The 15,427-nt window shown below is 38.0% G+C and overlaps 1 protein-coding gene across 5 annotated transcripts in view; it reads left to right on the top strand.

Annotated features, from left to right (window-relative positions):
• LOC104640656 (complement C1q tumor necrosis factor-related protein 7) overlaps nt 1–15,427 on the top strand; it is a 126,033-nt gene that overhangs the window by 68,957 nt on the left and 41,649 nt on the right. For 4 of the 5 annotated variants that reach the window (XM_075752456.1, XM_075752455.1, XM_075752458.1 and 1 more), the window contains 8 exons: nt 3,241–3,329; nt 3,843–3,944; nt 6,357–6,458; nt 7,275–7,448; nt 7,621–7,774; nt 9,187–9,323; nt 11,089–11,220; nt 13,133–13,342. In XM_075752456.1, the coding sequence (XP_075608571.1) occupies nt 3,241–3,329; nt 3,843–3,944; nt 6,357–6,458; nt 7,275–7,448; nt 7,621–7,774; nt 9,187–9,323; nt 11,089–11,220; nt 13,133–13,342 (1,100 nt within the window). The remainder of the gene's footprint in view (nt 1–3,240; nt 3,330–3,842; nt 3,945–6,356; nt 6,459–7,274; nt 7,449–7,620; nt 7,775–9,186; nt 9,324–11,088; nt 11,221–13,132; nt 13,343–15,427) is intronic. The other variant, XM_075752457.1, reaches the window with a different exon arrangement.

Raw genomic sequence — 15,427 nt, 5'->3', positions numbered from 1 at the left:
CTGTGGGAGAGACCCACGCTGGAGCAGTTCGTGAAGGACTGTAGCCCATGGGAGAGACTCATGTTGGAGAAGTTCATGAAGGACTTTCTCCCGTGAGAGGGACCCCACACTGGAGCAGGGGAACAATGAGAGGAGTCCTCCCCCTGAGGATGAAGAAGCGGCAGAAACACCGTGTGATGAACTGACCGTAACCCCCACTCCCCGTCCCCCTGTGCCACTGAGGGGGGGTGGCTGAGGTTGAAGCCGGGAGTGAAGTTGAGCCCGGGAAGATGGGAGGGGTGGGGGGAGGTGTTTTAAGAGTTGATTTTATTTCTCATTCCTCTACTCTGTTTTGCTTAGTAATAAATTAGATGAATTTCCTCTCTCAGTTCAGTCTGTTTTGCTCGTGATGATAATTAGTGAGTGATCTCTCCCTGTCCTTATCTCGACCCGTAAGCTTTTCGTTGTACTTTTTCTCCCCTGTCTAGAGAAGGAGGGGAGTGATAGAGCGGCTCTGGTGGGCACCTGGCCCTCAGCCAGGGTCAACCCACCACAGAAGGGATGTAAAGCATTTCTCTTTAAAAAGTTAATATCGCATATATCCGTCAGAGTTAAAGTTTCAGTAAGGACCTGAGAATTTCCAGGTGAACTCCAGGGCTCCAGTGAGACTGAAGAGGTCTGTGCAGATGGGAAGACAACTATGTAGCTAGAATCAGTTTTATTAATGAAGCAATGAATTAGGTCTTTCAAAAAGAAAAATAATTAAGTGATGGCATTCTAAGTTATTAGGTATGTGAAACTATGTTTTCAGCTAAAAATATTCTGGAGACTTTTATAAAGAGGATAATCTTGACTCTTTTACAGTGGTAGTGCAATCCAAGAGAAGGAGATGGGTACTGTCTTGAAATACTGTGCACAAGACAACCATAATTGTGTTTAATGGATAAAGCTGCAGGAAGTATTACTGTTTGCTTACACATACAATCTCATTTATATTGTACATTTAAAATGTTTTTCATTTGTGTTTATATGAGAGGATGAGTTGTAGGTGGCTACTCCTTTGTATTTCTGACCCCAAGAATGTGAACAACCGGAAAAATATTCATTCTTTTTATTTAGATATTGGGGAATGCAGCAGGGTAGAGCGTCACCCTACTAATATTTACTGAATCTACCTGAAGAAATCATAATCTAAGATGATCTACTGTGTGGAAGATAAGGGAGAGGAATGCCATCAGTCCTTCAAAGGAAAAGAAGGCCCTGATAAGTTTGGTTATTAAAAACACATTCTCATTCAGTTTTAATTGTGGAAGAAAAGCCTGGGCTTTTTGGGAGCAGCAATTCAAAGGCTGCAACAAACAGTAATTCTCCTTTTCTATAATCCTATGATTACGCAAGTTAGTGTCCAAACCTGGTATTTATCAGCTATCAAAGAAGTCTAAATATATGCCACTGATTTAAAACTCAGATTTGTATGTTTCACAGGATCAGCAGAGAATACTTGATCCCAAAGGATGTAGAGTTTTGATGAGTTCTTGGGATTGTGGAATTTGCTTGTGTATTTGTTTGAAATCAGCCCCAGGTGTACAGCTCTAGTGATGGCTTCCAGCTGGACTTAGCACTACTGATCACAACACTTTGAGCCCAACCATTCAGCCAATTTTCAGTCCATATTTCATCAGTTTCGCTACAAGGGTGTTACAGGAAACAGTGATAAACAACATCCACTGTTTTCCCTCATCCACTAACCCAATTATTTCATCATAGAAAGTTATCTCATTTGTCAGGTAGAAGTTTTTCCCCTTCATAAATCCATGCTGATGACTCCCGCTTTTTGTCTTCTACTTCATAGAATGGTTTGGAAGGGACCTTAAAGATCATCTAGTTCCAAACCCCCTGCCATGGGCAGGGACACCCTCCACTAGACCAGGTTGCCCAAAGCCTCATTCAACCTGGCCTTGAACACTTCCAGGGAGGGGGCATCCACAACCTCTCTGGGCAACCTCTTCCAGTGCCTCACCGCCCTCACAGTAAAGATTTTCTTCCTAATATCTCATCTAAATCTACCTTCCTTCACCTTATGGCTATTACCCCTTGTCCTATCACTCCATGCCCTTGTAAACAGTCCCTCTCCAGCTTTCCTGTAGGCCCCCTTTAGGTACTGGAAGGCTGCTGTAAGGTCTCCCTGGAGCCTTCTCTTCTCCAGGCCGAACAACCCCAACTCTCTCAGCCTGTCTTCACAGGAGAGGTGCTCCAGCCCTCTGATCCTCTTTGTGGCCCTCCTCTGGACTTGCTCCAACAGCTCCATGTCTTTCTTGTACTGGGGACCCCAGAGCTCGATGCAGTACTCCAAGTGGTGTCTGATAAGAGTGGAGTAGAGGGTAAGAATCACCTCCCTTGTCCTGCTGGTCATGCTTCTTTTGATGCCGCCCAGGATATGCTTGGCCATCACATCCACCGCAAGATTCAAGTCCAGGTGGGCTCTGGCTTTCCTAAGCCCATCCCTGCATGGTCGGACAGTGTCGTAGTATTCCTCCCAGATCACCTGTCCCTGTTTACATCTCTTGCAAGTTTTCTTACAAATTGAGTTGAGTTAGTTGATCCATGTAGCTTCCTGCAAGTCTTGCTTAACTTCCTGAGCGTGAGGACAGACTCTTGAACTTGGAGGAGATGATCTGTTGATTCCAGAGGGATGTCACTAGTAGAGCTGAGAGTAGCTTGTGCATGAAATGAGAAGTTTCTTGATGATGCTGCAAGTCATACGTGGGGCAGGGTAAAATACATTTTAGTGTCTTGATTATACTAGTATAGCACAAACACGCTGCTGGAGAAGTTAGTGTTTTGTCACTGCAAAAAGCAGGTAGCTCTAAGCTGAAAAAGGAAGCAAGTCTGTAAATTCTTTGCTGTTCCGATCACACCTGTATGAGGATTTAGAGCACACTACCATTCAAAATTAGATATAGACAGCTCTGGCTAACAGCCTATAAAATGCCAGGTAATTCTTTACATATTGTTAATAGAAAAAAAGTGTGTATGTGCTTTACTTAGGGAACTTCATAGTATAGAATGAAAGGTAGATCAATCACAGCTAAAGGCATTTAAGTGATTGTCTATAAGGTCTGAATTAAAAAAAAAAATGTTTCATTCCTTTACATTTTCTCATGCAAGTTGTTTCTGTTGGATCGTGGTACTCTCTATGGCACAGTTTTATTTTACGTAATTTTAATTTTCTTTCATGTTACTATATTTTCTCTGTTTCAGACTTGCCACCTGTTCCTTCTACATCAAAGACAGACTTTGCAGAATTTTCTGTTAGGGAGCGGATGAGAGAGAAACTAAAAGCAGCAAGGGTGAGAATCCTTCAGCAGTCCTGTTTGGTTGACTTTATTCTTATAAGTACCACCCACTTCCTTTTGCTTGCTTAGTGCTATGTGAATCTGAATTGGGATATCTACTTTGTTTATTTCTAATGCCAAAATAATACTTGGTTCATCAGTACCTAGTGTATTTCTATTGCTGTATTTTTTCTAAAGTTTATATTTAATTTGTAATAATATACAAGTTATCATTGTTTTATAATTCAAATGATACAATCATTACATCATCCTTCTGTGGTTTTGTCAAAAAATTTCTTACACTGTTTTGAAATAAGTCAATTTCCTTGTAAGTTTACTGTGCAGTTTAATAAGGGATATTAACATCTAGGTCTGTAAAATCACTGAAGCTGATCATGTAGTTAAAAGATTCTGTCCCTAACACAAACTTCCATAGTTTGTTGAGTTCATGGGAACTATTGTAGCTTTGATCTTAATATATTTCTGTTATAGCTAAGTGAGGGTTGTTGGTTTTTTTTGTTTGCTTAGTCGAAAGCAGAAATTACATTATTGCAAGAAGACCTCAGTCCACGACCAAGGCATTTAAAAAACATCAGAGAAAGGAAAACAGAAGTCAGATTGGATAAAGTGGTAAGAAGGTGCATTGAGTCTTGCAATTCTGATAATGAGAAAGTGAATGTGAAACATGAATTAAATCAAAAACTACATATAGTCTTGAAGATCAGTATCATTTATTTTAATGGGATCAAAATCCCAAAGGCATGGCCAGCAAGTTGAGCGAAGTGATTCTTCCCCTCTACTCCGCTCTTGTGAGTTCTCACCCAGAGTACCGTGTCCAGCTCTGGAAAAGACATGGACCTGTTGGAGTGAGTCCAGAGGAGGCCACAAAAATGTTCAGGTGGCTGGAGCACCTCTGCTATGAGGACAGGCTGAGAGAGTTGGGGTTGTTCAGCCTGGAGAAGAGAAGGCTCCAGGGAGACCTTATAGCAGCCTCCCAGTACCTAAAGGGGGCCTACAAGAAAGCTGGAAAGGGACTCTTTGTCAGGGCGTGTAGTGATAGGACAAGGGGTAACAGCCTTAATCTGAAGGAGGGTAGATTTGGACTAGATATTAGGAAGAAAATCTTTACTGTGAGGGTGGTGAGGCACTGGAACAGGTTGCCCAGAGAGGTTGTGGATGCCCCCTCCCTGGAAGTGTTCAAGGTCAGGTTGGATGGGGCTTTAGGCAACCTGGTCTAGTGGAGGGTGTCCCTGTCCATGGCAGGGCAATTGGGACTAGATGATCTTTGAGGTCCCTTCCAACCCTAACCATTCTATGATTCTATGAAAATTGTACTATTGTTTGAAGTAGTAACCAGGAAGGAACCTTACTGATTATTGCTTTCAGTGTACATATTTAACAATAATCGTTTGCCTTCATTGTAGTATAGACATCATGTGAAGCTTCTGTCATTTGCAGGTTCATGACTTCTGTTGCTTAAGATGCCTTGAAGTATTTAAAAGTTACTGTAACTGAGAGGGCCACTGTATTATAGCCTTATATAATTTTGCCCAGTGTAATTGCTAAAGGCTGGATATTATTTATTGTACTATATTGTATTTTTGTACTGTATTATATTTCCTTGATATTATTTTATATTCAGGTTTCTTTAGTATAAGCATGTTCTTTGTTAGAAAATGAATTTTGTATTAAAAAAAAATAACAAAAGCTGTGCCTGTACAGAACTCATACCCAGATATTCTTCAGAATTCACAGAGATTGCTTTCCGGTAGAAAATGTATTTCAAAGAATATGTATGGCCAGGAAATAACAGCACGTAGCAGTAACGTTTTTATCTGGAATTCCAAACTACAAATTAGCGTGGATAAATTGCTTGTCACGTAGGTTGCAGGAGGCTTTTGGCAGTGTTTTCTTATAAAAAATAACTCTCATAGCTTTCAGTGAAGTAGTATTGTTTTAATATGTTTGTATTAGGAAAATGTGGAAGTGATACCCTTATTACAGTTGGTTATGAATTTTATATAAAGTATATCTGAAACCTTCCACGTGTTGGTTTTGGTTCCTGTACTTATTTATACACGTATGAAGTATTGTTTTGTTGTTAAACAAGTGGCCATCAGATTGCCAGGGTTTGAGATTTTCTTTTTGTTAGTATTATTTTGAAGTTTAGGTTGAATAGATGGGAACTGGAGAAATGTCTTCCTTTAAGAATTCAGGCCACAGATAGAATGTTAGATGTGTTTATGTTGGTGGGGCCTGATGAAGATTGCTTTGAAGCATTTAATTGAACTTGCTGAAGCAACCTCAGAACCAATGATGTTTACAGTGATCTGTGTGTAGGGACAGATAACTCTGAAGAGAACTGGAAACAGATAACCATGCTACCTCCTTTCTGGAAAAGGTAGAGGAGTATCAGCCGTGGAGTTTTAGACTAGCCTAGCAATAATTGTTTCAGAGAGAAAAAAACAAATAAGTCTGTATTTAAGCACCCAAGAAACAGACACCACCTCTTTTGAATAACAACAAATAGGTTTTTCCTGATTGCAGCAGGAAGCTGCCCTTAGCTCACTGACTCCCTTCCCGGAGCAGCAGTGTCTCTCAGCAGTATCCATGCTGCTGCTGCCTGGCTTGTGCCATCAGCCTCTCATTTGTAGATGGGAAGATTTCATATTGTTACCCCATTTCTCCCCCTTGCGGAGATTAGCATGTGGTTGCTTGTGTTCGGGAATGCAGAAACAATGATCTCATCAGCAGTGAAGAAAGTAAGCAAACATTTATGCAATGAACCATTTCTTGATATTCTGCAGTCTATTTCTTGACATAAAGAAGAAAGGAGTTAAGTAATAATTAGATAAACCCTTCTAAAATAAATATAAAATCAGTACAATTGTTACCACAGTGACTGTGTTTCTTTTGTTGGTTTTTTTTTTCTGTGAAAATGCAATATCTAATCTCTGCATTCAGTTATTTGTCTTTTTTTTTTGTTTTGTTTTTATGGATCAGTAAACATATGCTGTAACTTATGTATATATTTTTACGCAGTCTAACAATGATAAATTTAGGGAGATGCAAGAGGATGATTCCCGCTTGCCATCAAAAATAAAGTTTCGTGATTCTGTAAAAAAGCTTAAGCAGAAGTCGACAGTAAGTACCAATTCCTTCATTTCAATAACTGATATTAATTTCATTTAAACTTGGTATGGCTTCGTGATTCTGAAGAAGCAGACAGAATTCAGTCTTAAGCAGTGGAGAGGGTTTTATTTAATTTAAAAATTCACAAATGGTGTATGCCAACAATTGAAGTGTAAAAAGGGAAACTTTATCAAATATAAGAATAGCTTTGGGTCATTTGATTAAAAAAAAAATCAAGTAAATCCAGCTGGCCACAATTACTGGAGCTTGGAGGAAAAATGTTTCTTCTGTTTAAATCCTTTTTATTGAATGCCACCAATTGGCAGTTAAAGCAATTTACAGATTAGTACATTGATATTTATTAGCCACAAAATGCTACTGTTAATTCTCTTATTAGAAGATTCATCCTAACGCTAAAGGGGCCTGGATCCTTCAGAGGCAAAATGCCATTAGAAATTTCTCTTCATATCATTCACCTGGATATCTGCATTATGGCCAGAATTTAAACTTTGGCATTTCTCATTTGCAAATTATTTACGCTTAAAACAATAAGCTGGTTAAAATTAAACCAGGTAACTTTTTTTAATAAAACATTGCAAGAAATATTTAATGAAATAATAGTATAGCAATAAAGAAAGTTTCATGTATCATTTAAAAATTTCAGTCAACTTTAGCATTTGGGTGAGTTCTCTTAGAGATAAAATAAATATTATCCTGTGACAAGTGTTTATACATGCTGTTACTGCTATTATTAATGGAAAGATATCTTCACTTGCCCTAAGTTTCTTATAAATTTCATGTTAAAGTATCTTTGTCGTCTTTTCTTAGTTCCAGAATGATTATCCTTCCACTGAAGAAGCATATAATTTCTTTACCTTCAATTTTGATCCCGAACCAGAGAGTGTAAAGGCTGGAGAAAGGAAAATGGATGACTTAAATGAAGAGGAGGAGGCAGAAGAATGTGTAGAAACCCATGAGGATGAACAAGAGGAAGATGAAACGGTGTGAGCTGTAGAATAAATATTTGTATTTTTATTCAGACTTACTGAATTAATTTTAATCTAATACAGAATGGAAACTTTTGTTTCCTTAAAAGTTCTAAAAGTATACTTTCTAAAGATCTCCATTTTAAGAAACAGACAAACTAACAGAGATATTTGTACTTAAACTATAGGATGAAGACGTACGCCTAGTTAAAGATGATGATTTGTTCGTTATAGGGCAGACAGCCGAAGATTTTCTAGTAATGAAACCTGCTGATTGTGAAAGCTACTCTGAGCAACTAGAAAAGGAAAAAGAATTTCTCTACATTCCCAGCATGCTAGCAGGTATGAAGATTGTGCTTGTGCATTTTGCTCCTGGATTCTGCATAGCGTGACACCCTTTGATCTGCTGAGAAATCTTGTACCAGACTGTCTCTGACGGTAGAGAGATACTTAATTGAGGTTCTCTGACATTGATCATCCAGTTAAGTCTGAAAAGTTGTGACCAAACGCATTAATGAGGAACATGCACACCTCAGCAGGTCACCAGCTGGTATGCTAGCAAGTGAACTCAGGGCACATCAGTTGCTCTGGTGCAATTACCTTAGTGCTCTCTATGGTAAACGTGAGATGGCTGGCCCTTCTTTCACTGGGGTTTAGCTATTGTATTATTTAACATATGCAACAGGTTACTAGGTACATATATTTAGGTACTAAGAGTGGCTTGTATACTCTACATTGTAACTTATGCTATTTCTTCACTTGGCCACATCTGCAATTTTTTCCATGTGGCAAGTTTGTCAAGAGTCATATAAGAAACATAATGATTTTTGTGATTCAAGGGGCCTTTTTCCCAAATTCTGATTTGGTGGATTGGAGACTGTTAGTCAATGTTGATCACGTCTCTGACCTTTTTGCCTTATTCCCACAGAACTGCAAAGTCCTAAAAAACTGCTTTATAATATCACTTGCTATATTAATATTTGAAGTGGAAGAAACAGAAATGAGTATTTCTGTGGTCTGTACTAGAATGGTATTGGCACAGCTTGCAATGCGATGCCAAAATATTTGATATCGGGTGCCTCTGATTTTTCATGTCTTGTAACTTAGTTCTGACTGCTTCCAGTGTGGTCCACTGTGTTCTTTCGGGGGATAGCATTTATTGTAACCCTCAGTGTAATCTCTCCCTGTTTTGCGATTGCTCCTTGAAAAATACTGAGCCCGTACACGCCAGTGAAAGCCTACCTGCAGGCAGGCTTTAAAGAATTCCACCTGATGTTATTGGGCTCACATGACTTTTATGCATGTTCTGTATTTTTACGAGAGTAGCTTAAGCAAGCTAGTAATAGTAGTTCAGATTAATTTCAGTTAAAGTTTCACTTTATATAAAGGCTTAGAAATGTTGGTCTAGTCAGTTGTTACTGCTAAAGGGTTTTTACACTGTTATGCAAGCAACTATTAAAACTAAACTCCACTAACTTATTTGAAGTATTTTTTTGTTGAGGAAGTGTTTAATTATCTGTTTGGAACACTTGTGACACTTTTATGATAGATTTAAACGGTGGCTATGTCCTGATTAAGAAAAGTATCTGTTTTGGTTATATTTCTTTTTTTCCTATTTAGGAAAATATTTCAGACAGCATGCTTAATATGCAGTGCCATTTGTTTTAAGAATGGCATAGGCCTTTAGAGAGTTAATAAACTAGAACTACAGTTATAAGATATTTTACATGCTTTTCTATTTAATTTCTCATTAGTGCCTGCTTCTGAGAAGATACCTGGAAACATGCAGCCTAGGTACCTTGAGGATGAGGGTATTTACACGGGGGAAAGGCCCTTTGTATCGCAGTCTAATCAAAATATTTTAGAAAACAGAATACTCAGACAGGAGCAAGTAAGTCACCACTACCTTCTTAGTTGTGTTTTTTAAAACCCTTTATTTATCAGTATTTTATTCTGTTATAGTTAACTATGTAGATGGTCATGATAATATGGGACTTGTAACTTTAAACTTTTTGGCAGTATCAGCCATCAGGAAAAGTGGATTTTTGTAGGAGTTTTGGTGTATCCCAATAGCCAGAGCACCAGTCTGAGTCAGAAAACTAGTGTCTTTTCCTGGCTCTGCTCGTAGCTTGCTGGGCAACAAATCACTTCACTTGTCTGTGCCAGAGTTTAGTTGCCAGTACAATAGGGGTAATTATAATTTACTTTTTTTATAATATACTGAGAGAGCTAGTGGTATGTGTAAAGACTTAACAACAACAGTGCCCAGCTCTTGCATATTTACTAGAAGATCATAACACAAGGAAGCGATATGGAGTGGCTGTTTTCTGTGTCCACTGAAGACAATATGAAGTAGTAGACTTCTAGAAATTTACTCATCGGACTGTAAGGGTAATTAAATATTGGTATAGATTATCTGGAAGGGTTTTAGAATCCTTTTAGGTTTTTAAGAATGGCTTATGGAAACACCCATGAAGACGACTTGGATATATTTTTCCTGCTTTGTTAACTTCCTGTACACAGCAAGGTGTGTATAGTATAGTATAGATTTAAGCTACTATACAGCAGTTGCCCATTATATTTTATTATGATTCTATGAATTCTTCGTGGGCTAGCAAGAGGTACTTTTGTGAATCAGATTGGGTGTATTTGGATCTAAAATTTTTAACTGGCCAGCTTCAACTTGGTTAGTTTTCTCATTTGCTTCACCGTGTTACCACATCAATGTTTGGTTCTAGGGTCAGCTTAAACCAGGCGTGGGAATAAGAGGGCAGGCCAGCATATTTCAGCAGCTGCACTGGTTTAAGATGTTCTTGAATCCAGATCATGAGAGGAGAGGGATGAATTAGGACAATGTTTAACATGTCTTGAGGTTTAGATTGGGTATTAGGAAAAATTTCTTCACTGAAAGCGTTATCAATCACTGGAACAGGCTGCCCAGGAAGTGGTTGAGTCACCCTCCCTGGAGGTATTTAAAACATGCATAGATGCAGTGCTTAGGGACATGGTTTAGTGGTGGACTTGGCAGTTCTAGGTTAACAGTTGGACTTGATGATCTTAAAGGTCTTTTCCAACCTAAACAATTCTATGATTCTACGTGAAGCCATGGATAGCAATTGGTGTGTAAGATACTTACCTCATCTGCTTTCATAGATGCTGTTTAATTAGTTCAGGTTATGAGCTAGAAAAGTTGAGAGATGCTTTGATAAATGATCTCTCTGCACTGCCATTTAGTTCTTTAATTCTTTGCTTTATAATTTTTATAATCCCATTTAAAGATGTGGGTGGCAGTCTTGTGTAAAACATTACAATTCTTTCCATTTTAGTGATTTAAGAAAATAGAACATTTAAATGTTAAGTGATGTAAGTGTTGATTTTCTTTTTTATTTTTTTCTTTCAAATCTGTAACACTGAATGTTGAAGGAAAAAGTTCAGTATATTTAAAGTTTGAATAAGCTCTTGGTCTTTTGATATCAAAACTTACCTATAGTAATAGTTGAAGGTTTCATTTTGGTGTCTTAGAAAAGTTTTGGTTAATTCAGTCACAAACAGTTCATAGTCACCTTTTCCATAATTGTTTGTCATAAGAATTATAATTTTGCAAGTTATTTCTATATGAAGTAAGAAACCATATAAAATTATGTTCTTATTTGTAGGGGAAAGAGTGGTTTGGTGATGATGGTAAAATCTTAGCATTGCCTAATCCAATTAAACAGTCTTCTACTAGGCCTCCAATATTCTCATTGGAAGAAGGCATCGCACCAGAACTTGAAACAGTGTATAGAAAGGTAGGTCTGCTTCATATATGCACTTCCTGAGACCCAATGTCCCAGTTCTTCTGCAGCAGAAACCCTGCTGAGCTGAAGGGTTTTGCACTAAGAATCATGAGTTTTGCTTTTTGGGGTTCCACAACTGGTCTTTAAATGTGCTTTACTTTTTCAAGTATATTCCACCTGTATTTTTCTGTAAAAACAATGCTTACAAAAGGATGAAGAGTTTAGCCAATACTACTGGTTAAAATAGTAGTGGCAGTCCGTGACAAACTGCTTCAAGTCTGTGAGTCACCAAGGTCTCTGTGAGCCACCCTTAGATATGGTCATGCCACCTAGGGTAGTTCCTGTATTAGTGTATCTATAAAGCTCCTCGTAGACAAGACTTGGTGATTGGGACAGAGGAGCTCTCTGCAACTTGAGAGAAATAATTGAAGGGCATGTGCATGATGGTTATTTTACAGTGATGAAAATCCTCCAAAGTAAATCTTTACGTGGAGGTCGTTCATGTAGAAAGCAACTAGTTTTGAGTTACGTTGCATTGGTTCAGATCTTTTTTTGTTATTCCCTCAACCACAGCATACCTGCCCTGGCAAACAACAGTTGCAGTGTGTACAAATCAAAGTAAGTTTCAGTTAAAACCATTCAGGAACCTTTAAGCAAGCTTTGGTTGTTCTGGTTGTTAGCACTCTATTACTCCCTTGGAAAAACTATGAGTTTTTAGACTTTAAAAGTGGGTTCCTCTTTTGGGCTGCACAAGTGTTTCTGCCTGTGGCTGTTGATACAGATTCAAATGTTGCCCTTTAACTGATGCTGGTTACAAATACGCAATCTTTGGGGTGCATCCAGGACCACAGACTTATGCAGGGTGTTTCTGCATACAGGAAAAGAGGTTGCTGCTTAGATTTTAGTAAAGATAAGATCTCTTGGCTTATGTTTCAAAACCTCCAGGTTTGAATAGTGACATGTAAATTCCCAAATCACTGTTGAAAGTGAGACATTATGCTTAGGAGTCCTTTATGGGCAGAAAAATAGTTAAAGCATAAAGAATTCAAAGCTGTCATTTTTATGTCAGATTATGTCATATTAAACATTTTGAGAAACTGAATGTGGAAAGATCAGGTGGACTTAAGTGTGTTTCATGACCATTTATACCTCTAAAAGAGCTATGCAACAGCTGAATTCCCTTCTCAATCCCCCTTTTTCCAGTTCTTATGAAGGGGCTGTAACAAATATTACGTAACGAACAACTTCATCTTTTATGGTACCAGAATATCTCTGATGAATCTATTCTGAAGAATTCTAAGGGGGTGCAGCAGTAGTCAGGCAGGAAGCACTGCTAAATCTCATTGAATGTCAGTAACCTGAGGATATAAGGTTACCATGATTGCCTTTCGGTTGCAGCTGGTTGAAGCAAACTCTTTAAGCTTTGTCGCTGAAAGCTTTTATTGGGCTTTGTAGGTGTGAATTTTGCTGGCATTAGAATGGGGAAGCAAATAATGTATTTCCTCTTCTGCATTATCCAAATGGTCTACAAGCAAAGCTACTTGCTGAGAGCTGGACTGTTTATCTTAGAGCTCAGTTCTAAGAGGAAATAAAGTGATACTAAAAAAAGAGGTAAAAAGAGAACAGGCTTTTCTTTTTTCCAGTTCAGTGTCATCATCTTCATTCTTCAGCAAAACCTGCAGTGCAGGCAGATGACTTCTTATTTCAGCCTCATATGGGTTATCAAAATTCTGTTGCATAGAATACCCATGGTGGTTTTATGCCACCCGCTTATCAATAAAGCAAAGAGATTACCACAGAAGCCTTTACAGTACTCTAGATGTAGATGGTGTTAAATGGGTCATTTTCTGTCACAGGATCTCTTTGCAAGATAGTTTTGTCGGAGCCTGTAAATCAATTTTATTCATTTTTCTTTTTCTTTCAGGCAATAAAAATGACATCTGCCAATCAGTATCTTGTTGGACCTGGAGATTTTCAGGGACCGTTTCAACTGGATATTGATATTTCTGGACTGATATTCACTCATCATCCCTGTTTTAGCCGTGAGCACGTGTTAGCAGCTAAATTGTCTCAGTTATATGATCAGTATTTAGCAAGAAAACAGAAAAATCTTACCAAACTTCTCACAGACAAGGTATTTCTGTTATGTCATCATAGCTTATTGAGATAATGATGTGACAGTTTAAGGCAAAAGCTGAATTTGCTTCTTCAGAGCAGAGTGATGAAATGCTAATTGTATGTAATGAATGGCAGTTTATCAAAAGGTAAAACCTAAGTATTTCACTTTGGTTGCTGCGTGTTCAGTGCAGAACTGCATTTTTAAGATTAATAATTTCTTTGATCTTCTATTTAAAATGAACTCTATGCAGGTTCTGAAGTAAAGGGAATATAATTGTTAGAATTGTTAGAATACAATAACATTTACATAGTATTCCTTAGAGTACCCAAAATGTTTTCTGGTGAATGATAGATAAGACTTTACAGGATTGCACACAGCAGCTCTGACAGGCAGACAGCAGAAGACAGTACTCAAGGATGGGGGGAAGTTAATGAAGTTTAGTTTCAGTTATTGATTAAAAGTAAAAGGAAGCCGTTTAATTTCACCAAATTCTACAGAAGTCAATGACCCATTTCCAGGTATATATCTGTGACAGGTGCTGTGTTTTAAGTGCATAGTGTTGTCACATTTACCATGTCAGTCTTCCTCTATCTGTGCATTGGAAGTAATGGTAGTGATCTTCTCTGGTGTAAATTTGTACACGAGCATCAGCCATTGTTAGTACAATTCTAATATCATCAGGGCACACAAGAATATTTTTAAAGCAGCATTTTAAAATGCTTTTGCAATCTGAAAGGATAACAATTCTTTAGAAATGTGAGGTAAATATTGTGATATAACATGGCTCTGTGTAGTAGGGCTGGTGTGTTAAAAATAGTTTGATTATTAAGTACATATAAATTCAGATTTCCATAAATTAAAGGTGATGGGATTTTCTACCTTGAAGGGCTAACATAAGGGAAAAATAATCTTTGAATGCAAGTTCATTTTTATATTACTATAATGAGAGTCAGTAGGTGCTGTACAGATACTTCTGAATTTTGTTAGAAAGCCTTGGGTTATAGTTGTAATGCTGGACAAATATTTCATACAGTCTCAAAATAATTCTTTGGTATACTTTCGTTTGTCATTACTTTTGAAGGATTGGCTTTAGTTTTCTGTGAACCAGTGAAACAGAACACTTCAGTTCTCTATGCGTGCATTACAGGAACTTATGTGTGGAAGGGATTTCCCGAGTGTTTCCACAATACTTTGGCAGTATTGTAGGCAACTGCATAATATATTTTTCTTAAACAGATTTTAACAATTAGGTATTTTGGCCACCATTCTGCTACTGACAGGCAGTTTTAAAAACTCTCTCTTCTAGCAGTCATTATTTAATGGCCAGATTGTTGCAACCAAATTGTTCTTAAGCCTAAACAACTCTTATTCTGCTTTCCCTTCCCTCCCCACCACATCCCAGTAGACTTACCCACTTCTGATGCTTGCTCTTTGTATCTTAAAATATATCACCTTTCAGTCCTCGTTTTGGCAGGCTAAAGAAACTGCACTTTCTGTCTCCTTTTATAAAACATGCTGTCTGTGCCCCAGATGGTACTAGCAGCTTTCCATGTGTTCAGTTATTCAGTTGAAATTTATTTCAACGTCTTTTTTTATACCAGTTAACTTCATTTTGTGGTTGCCCATGTATGTTTTCACCTATATGCTTCCGGCTCTCCAGTTGGAAAGATTTGTTTAAAAAAATCTTTGCTCCTTGACTTATAATTTCATTGCTTCTACTTTGGATGGAGTTGCTTTTGTCTCCTGCAGTGCAATTAGCCCTTCTGGTTTCACATTCAGTATTATCCTTAAGGAAACCTACAGCAACATAATAACTAAAACTTTAGTTCCTACTCCTGTTCCTTATTTTTTGCCTCTTCTCCTAGCTAGTCCTTCACATTCTCTTGCCTTTACAGCCGTGTGTTTTCGGGGTTTTTTTTGCATTCTCCTATACTACATGTCTGTCTTCCATGTAATCATATGATGCCTATCTTCAAATCTTAGTTGAAAGTGCAGCCTGTTCTCTTGACAGTATGGCTTCAAAAGTGCATTTGAACTGTACCATTGTTCCCAGTTCTGTCTCTTCCTTAGACCTTCTCTTCTTCGAGTTGTTACATGCAG

The sequence above is a fragment of the Balearica regulorum genome, chromosome 4, assembly GCF_011004875.1.
Source record: "Balearica regulorum gibbericeps isolate bBalReg1 chromosome 4, bBalReg1.pri, whole genome shotgun sequence".
Classification (NCBI taxonomy): Eukaryota; Metazoa; Chordata; class Aves; order Gruiformes; family Gruidae; genus Balearica; species Balearica regulorum.
The sequence above is the reverse complement of the archived record's forward strand: the minus strand, read 5'-3'. Positions and strand labels throughout refer to the sequence as shown.